The sequence below is a fragment of the Onychostoma macrolepis genome, chromosome 03 (genome assembly GCF_012432095.1).
Source record: "Onychostoma macrolepis isolate SWU-2019 chromosome 03, ASM1243209v1, whole genome shotgun sequence".
Lineage (NCBI taxonomy): Eukaryota > Metazoa > Chordata > Actinopteri > Cypriniformes > Cyprinidae > Onychostoma > Onychostoma macrolepis.
Window position 1 is genome coordinate 8,459,736 of NC_081157.1, and position 7,964 is coordinate 8,467,699.

The following is a 7,964-nucleotide window of genomic DNA, read 5'->3' on the forward strand; positions in this document are numbered from 1 at the left end:
AACTGCACAATAGTGCAATAGGGGCTCACTGTGGCATCCATAAAACCTTGGATGCTGTGAGCAAAAGGTTTTATTGGCCAGGCATGTCTGTGGACATTAAAAAATGGGTGAGTGCAATATCATGTGTATGTACACTTCTACTTGTGTAGTAGCCTACAAATCAAGTGAAGTTTGAAGATACTTTTCAGATAACACACTGTGCAGCTTGCCAGCAAAAACAACGTTCCCTAAAGAACCAAACTCAATATACCCCTATTGAGGTAAGTTATGTTTGTGTGATAACAGTTTGGTTTGTTGCAATGGACTTGAACATGTGAATGTTTTTCAGGTGGCAGATCCATGGGAGATTGTGGGTATGGACTTGGTGGGAAAGCTCACACCAACAAAAGATGGCTACCAGTACATTTGCGTTATGGTAGACTATTTTACCAAGTGGTGTGAGGCTTTCCCACTAAAGTCTAAAAGGGCAGAGGAGGTCACAGAGTGTGTAATTAAACTTTTCTATACATTTGGTGCCCCTAAAAGGATACTAACAGATCAAGGCACTGAATTTGTAAACCAGGTTAGTTTTTTTTATTTTTTATTCTATTTTAGTTCTTATGATTTTCTTGAAAGTTCCTTTTTAAAAAAATATTAAATTCCTGCTCACTAAAAATAAAACTTCTGTCTGGTGTATGTACAGATCAATCTAGAGGTGTGTCAAACACTGGGCATCAGCAGGAGCTTATGTGCACCATACCATCCGCAAACGAATGGTCTGGTAGAGAGGCTTAATGGCACAATTCAGAGGTTAGATTTTGTTTTTTGTTTTCAGTTATAACACACTTGGAAATTGATTTACAGGACCCTAATGTTTCTCTTCTCGTTTTATTCTCCCTCTACAGAACTTTGAGCAAGCTGGTGGAAAGGAAGCCAAGCTTGTGGGCAGATTATTTGGAGGCCACGATGTTTGGCTTGCGAACCAAAAAACAGCTGACCACCAAATTTTCGCCATATTTTTTACTTTTTGGACGCGAGGCTAGGTATCTATGCGAGGTACCAGACAAATTTGAGGTCAGTACATTATTTAACCTTGTTTGTTTTCTGCAATTACTTTGTAAATGTAATATGTTCAATTTTTATTCATAGATCAATGACAGTGTTGAGGAACTGATAGCAGAGGAGTGCATTTCAGAAAGTGTAAAACGACAGGACCGAATATACCAGGTTGTCAAGGACAATATGGCGCAGGTTCATGCTAAAGTTAAAAGAAAGCTACAAGGAAAGTCCAGGGTCCTGCAGGTTGGAGACAGAGTGTTGCGGCAAAACATAAGGAGTCAGCAACGAAAGGGAGGCAAGCTTGACCCGGATTATGTTGGCCCATACACGGTTCTAAATGTGGATGACAAAAGCATTGATCTCACTGATGACAATGGAAAAATCTATCCCAAAGTGAACCTTGACCACTTGGTGCACTTCAAAGAAGAACCGCCAGCAAAAATTCCCAAAGTCACACGTCACAACATCCTTACCTGCCACTATGCCTTCAGTTCCTGTTCTAACGCCAGTCACTGTCAAGTGCCCACCTTTTCAAACCCATCTTGTATTCACCCATCCTGTTACTTTGCCAGTTACACAATTTACCCTGCATAATTTGCCCATCACACTACCTATTGTCACATCACGGTCTCATACCATTTCCCAGCCTGCCTCCTCCCTGCCTGGTGCCTCAAAGCCTGCTGCCTCCTCCCTGCCTGCAGCCTCCTCCCTGCCTGGTGCCTCCTCCCTGCCTGGTGCCTCAAAGCCTGCTGCCTGCTGCCTCCTCCCTGCCTGGTGCCTCAAAGCCTGCTGCCTCCTCCCTGCCTGCAGCCTCCTCCCTGCCTGGTGCCTCAAAGCCTGCTGCCTCCTCCCTGCCTGGTGCCTCAAAGCCTGCTGCCTCCTCCCTGCCTGGTGCCTCCCTGCCTGGTGCCTCAAAGCCTGCTGCCTCCTGCCTGGTGCCTCAAAGCCTGCTGCCTCCTCCCTGCCTGGTGCCTCAAAGCCTGCTGCCTCCTCCCTGCCTGCAGCCTCCTCCCTGCCTGGTGCCTCAAAGCCTGCTGCCTCCTCCCTGCCTGGTGCCTCAAAGCCTGCTGCATCCCAACTTACTTGTATGTAGCCTCCTTTTAATTTTCAAAATTAATTTAAATTAAAAATGAAGCATTGCCTCTTTGTGTTTGGTTAGTGTTAGAAGACATCTGGGCAGGTAAAATTGGAGGACGAATCTGGAGCAAAATAGGTCCATACAAACTCTTTTCTATGGATCTCGAGCGCCTCAGGCCAGGAGAGGAGCTTGAAAGTGAGGTTGGTTGCTTCCATTTGAGCATCATAATACTGACATTAACACAAAATGTGATAAAATGTGGATCTTTACCTATTTTTCTGTTGCAGGTTATCAATGCATACCTTGCTTGTCTTGCAAAAAGATATACAGGGCATGCATTTGTCATTGATTCCTTTGAAATGACAAAAATGTGGAATGGCAAGGCCTGTTTAATGAAAAGGGTAAAACTGTATACAAATCGTGAGAAAATTAATACCATAAGTATATCATGTTCCTTGGTGTATTGATCTTGTATTCACTTGTATTCCCATATAGACGGATCTGAAAAATATGACTTGCTGCTGGGGTCTGTAAATGAAGCTCACCACTGGACACTCCTGGTTTGCTTCATTCCTAACTTCTATCCAATTTTTTTCCCTTGCACCTTGTAAACTTTTAAGTCTCTTTGTAGTTGATATATCCTCACCAAGGAAGGATTGTTTATATGAACTCCCTTGGTGAAGGCAGCAAGAAACTGGTTCACTGCTGTAAGGCTGTGAGGTGGGAGTAAATAAAAATGTGTGAACCTGACAAGGTGTTGGTGGTTTTTTTTTTTATTCTCTCTTCTCTCTCTGAAAGGGATTTCATGGACCACAAGGGATTTCGGGCACTACATGGAAATGTCTGAAATTACCACACAGTTTACAGACAGACGGCAATTCATGTGGAGTGTTTGTGTGCAAAGTATGTAGCTGTTATAAACTAAGCATTTTTCCCCCCCCTTTTTTTGCCTTAATTTCATTGTTGTTGTTTTTTCTTCTCTATCCTTTAAGTTTGCAGAAGCCATTTTAACAGGGGGAAACCTGAATTTCCCATGTGGTCCTGACAACATTGCGGTCATGCGTAAGGACATTGGCCAGCGCCTCCTAAATGAATCGGGTAAATTCTTTAAATTGTATTTAATGATGCATGTCATGACTATGTACCTTGAAGGTTTTTTATTTTGTTTTGTTTTTCCCCATAGAAGACCTAAGTGACTTATGCTTGGCCTGTGGTAATGAATATCCTTATACAGAAGACAAATTGGACACTTGGGTATGTTTAGCTGAGGACGTGATTTAATTTCTGTATATAAAAGTTAATTTTTTTATTTTTTGTTTGGAAATTTAAGGTTCTATTCATCCATGATCTCAATCTCTTTCTCAGATTGAATGTGACAGCTGCAGTGGTTGGTATCACTGGGACTGCATGAGCAGGCCAAGTATAGAGGCAGTCTTCATTTGTCCAGGGTGCCAAGGACCTCTCTAGTGCATAATGTGCATTCCTTTTCTGTCCCCCCCCCAGCTTTGTCCAAGATTTTACTGTAAATAATAATAAAAAAAAATCGACACCACCAAACTGCTTGTTGAATTGATTTCACAAAAGGCTGATTTTCTTTTTCTCCTTTACAGCAGATGTACCAAAAATCTATTTTTTTTAAACTTTCGATTTCAATACTTTTTCTAGACTAACTACTGCAACATCTTTGCACAATAATTTGGTTTATTCAAATGCTTTTCATTCAACACAACAGTGAAAGGCGTGATAAAAGAACAGAAATCTATTTCAATCTTGTGTGCTGTCTGGCTAATTATTAGTCTAAGATTATTAAAAAAAAATTGTGGTTTGATCAAGTTAACAAAAAAAAAAAAAAAAAACAATCACATCAGGATAGTTTACAAACAAACGTATTCATTCAGATACATTTCTACAAGTTTATGTTAGATGTTACAGGCAGTGATGTATTCAATAACAGACAATAACCAATAAAGTCCCAGTTTAAAGCATCGCAAGGCAGAAAGCTACCGCAACGAACTGAAATCAATATAGACGCATTCTAGATGAGGGTTGCTTATCCACATGAAGTAATTGTAATTTAGTCATGGATGACTGCACAAGAAAAACGATCATACCAATAAAAACTTTTAAAAGTGCAATAATAAGTTAAACAAATTTAGTTTAGACATAATTTCATAGTTTAGACATCGGTCTGTTAAGGTTAACTTTATGAAATAATCCTCAAACATTCTGAGATAGAGCGGAACTGAGATTCTCAGTTTCACAATCGGCCGCGCATGTCTGGTAATATCTCATTAATATTCATGTATGCTCCGCCCACGGAAACCGAATATCTCAGAAACCAAAAATCTCGTAACACCGGCAACCATGCGGCATCAATTTTCTTTTGATTTCTTTGATCGCACCCGGTCTATGCATTTACAATCCAGTACACGCCGCAGCAGCCACATGCATCAGCTGTCAGGTAACACAGTTTTTATTTTCCCACACCCCCGTCACATCCGTTTTTCTCCTTATATACAGGTTTCCATTTTCCCAAACTTCCGCTTAATTGTGGGTAAGATTCAAGAACTGGCACGGACTTTTTACCGTTTTGCCACAACTGATTCACAACAACATCCCATAAACCTTGAGTTTCCATAAACGTCTCTTATTCACGAAGACAAACAGCCCTTGAAACCACAGTCACAAGACTAAGCAACAATGGAAAAATATAAAAAACAAAAATATAATATAAATGACTAATCACACTGCAAAAAATGCTTTTCTCACTTAAATTTTTAGTCTTGTTTCCAGCCAAAATATCTAAAAATTCTTAAATCAAGAAGAATTTTCTAGACAAGTAAAACTTATTGTCTTGTTTTCAGCAAAAACGAGTGAAAATTAAGTGAGTTTTTGCTTGAAACAAGCAAAATAATCTGCCAATGGGGTAAGAACAATAATCTTATGTCAAACAGAAAACTCAAGTTTAGACTTACTCAAGTTGTCTGACAGGTTTATCAATTTGAAACTAGAATTGTCAATTGGAGTGCACTGCCCAAAATCAGATAGTAGTAATAAATGAGTATACAAATTCCATTATGAACTGATCTGAGGAAAAATTCCCTTAAGGTTTGACCAAAATTTCATCACTGTGTCATTCTAGTTATGGATAAATCATTGAATACACGTCACATGATCTGACTATACCTTTGAGCATGACATTTTTTTTAAAAACTAACCATGAATTGGCTTGATTGACTTTCTATGACAAATAAATGACATAAAAGTACCCCTGTATTTTAAAAAGTAAAGCACAAAATTCAAAACAGTGAATTTACAGGTGCTGGTCATATAATTAGAATATCGTCAAAAAGTTGATTTATTTCACTAATTCCGTTCAAAAAGTGAAACTTGTATATTATATTCATTCATTACACACAGACTTATATATTTCAAATGTTTATTTCTTTTAATTTTGATGATTATAACTGACAACTAAGGAAAATCCCAAATTCAGTATCTCAGAAAATTTGAATATTACTTAAGACCAATACAAAGAAAGGATTTTTAGAAATCTTGGCCAACTGAAAAGTATGAACATGAAAAGTATGAGCATGTACAGCACTCAATACTTAGTTGAGGCTCCTTTTGCCTGAATTACTGCAGCAATGCGGCGTGGCATGGAGTCGATCAGTCTGTGGCACTGCTCAGGTGTTATGAGAGCCCAGGTTGCTCTGATAGTGGCCTTCAGCTCTTCTGCATTGTTGGGTCTGGCATATCGCATCTTCCTCTTCACAATACCCCATAGATTTTCTATGGGGTTAAGGTCAGGCGAGTTTGCTGGCCAATTAAGAACAGGGATACCATGGTCTTTAACCAACATGATCTCACAGAATTCCGTGTAATGTTCACGGACTTAATTAACCTCCGAATCTGTGGTGGCATCACGGAATCGACGAAAATTCCGTGATAGGCTCACAGAAGTGATACCAATGTAAGTCAGTGACAGGCATCAGCCGTGCTCCACGCACGGAAACCCTTAGCATTAATATGCCGACGCGATACTGGGAAATTTATCGTCATCATTATTGTTCAGAAGTGGGTAGGTTTAGGGTAGGGGTGGGGTCAGGTACTCCAGTGAAAGTATAACTGCATTGGAGTCACTCTTTTTACGTGGTCCGATGCAGCGCTGGTGTTGAACCAGTGAATCCGTGCATGGACCACCGCTGATGCCTTCTGTGAGCCCATCACGGAATTTTCGGCGATTCCGTGATGCCACCACAGATTCGGGGGTTAATTAAGTCCGTGAACATTACACGGAATTCTGTGAGATCAGGTTGCCTTAACGCAGATACTGGTTGCTTTGGCACTGTGTGCAGGTGTCAAGCCAAAAAAACGAAAAAAAAAAAACATAACTATTAGGCTACTAACTAATAAATAATGAATCCTTAATTTACTTACAATTTTCATCGGAGATGCCTTGCTTGGTCGATACCTTACAACATTAAATACAGGAGATAAGATAATTCTAGAGCAGGAACATAGAGATGAAAGCGCGTTTTATGCGAGAGTGAAGGAAATCCACCTGCGTGCATTCATATATTCACTCTCATGTTACAATAATAAGTTTTTGGCTTGACAGCTGTTGTTAAAATAACGCGATAGAAGCTGTCTCAAACTCATAAATATAAAGAAATTAAGAATATTGTGTCTGAAAGCTGTGCGCGCCGTCCCCCCCTCCCGCACCCTGCCCGGCGGTAATGGTACTGTCCAACCGCGAGCGCAAAACACAGAAATGGAGAATAATTAGTCATTTGTATGTTTGTTCAAAAATCATATTCGGACACAGCATTGATCTAGTTCATTTTGATAGTGCAAATTGAACAAAGCACTGCAAAGCATTACACTGAGAGTGGTTTCCTGGTGCGAGAAAGTCAGAGTTGTGAGATATAAACTCGCAATTGCGAGAAAAAAAAAAGTCCGAATTGCGAGTTTATATCTTGCAATTGCGAGAAAAAAAGTCAGAATTGTGAGATAAAAAGTCGCAATTACCTTGTTTTATTTTTTATTCAGTGGTGGAAACGGGCTTCCATACAAAAGAGAGTGTTGCAGTAGGTCAATCATTTGTTTAAGTTCTGCTATGTCGTGGTCAGTGAATGGAATGTCTAGCTCTGGAACATCGATTCCCTGGTTTGGCTCTTCTGGTAGTGTGAAGTATGGCGTAGTGAATCTTCAATAATTATCTTGCTGGATCTGTCCGCTGCTTTTGACACGGTTAACCACCAGATCCTCCTGTCAACCTTATTAGTGAAGGGCATCTCAGGAACCACACTCCAGTGGTTTGAGTCTTACCTCTCAGATAGGTCCTTCAAGGTATCTTGGAGAGGTAAGGTATCTAAGTCGCAACATCTAACTACTGGGGTGCCTCAGGGCTCAGTTCTCTTCTCTGTCTACATAGCATCACTAGTGTAGGGAGTTAAATTATTTCCTTTATGAAAATAACTCCTCGTGAAGCCAAAACTTAGGAACTCTTACAATGCAAATGTCAGGCCACAAAACAAACTCTTCAATCAGGCTTTGATCTCTTTGTGAAGCCAAAACTTAGGAACCCTTACAATGCAAATGTCATGCCGCAAGACAATAAACTCTCTAATCAGACAAGAAGATCTGAGAGAAAGACCATTTGGTCCACTCACCCATCCTTCCACCCTGGGCTCATGGTACTGGTCACTGAAAGAACTCAAGTTGCTACTCTTACATAAATATTCACTATATCTTAAGAATTAATGATCTTAACCCTTTCATGTTTGGTATCATTTTAAAGGTCTCGGTGCGATGGGTAAACTGGTCTCAATTTCACAGTGGTCAC

The 7,964-nt window shown here is 40.1% G+C and overlaps 1 protein-coding gene across 1 annotated transcript; it reads left to right on the top strand.

The window, feature by feature from the left end:
* Positions 1 to 551: 551 nt before the first annotated feature.
* On the top strand, positions 552 to 1,655 carry LOC131537603 (uncharacterized). Its single transcript, XM_058771178.1, has 3 exons — positions 552 to 789; positions 885 to 1,053; positions 1,129 to 1,655. Exons 2-3 carry the CDS (start codon positions 946 to 948, stop codon positions 1,630 to 1,632), a joined length of 612 nt encoding a protein of 203 aa, XP_058627161.1. The 5' UTR covers positions 552 to 789; positions 885 to 945; the 3' UTR covers positions 1,633 to 1,655.
* The last annotated feature ends 6,309 nt before the right edge of the window (positions 1,656 to 7,964 follow it).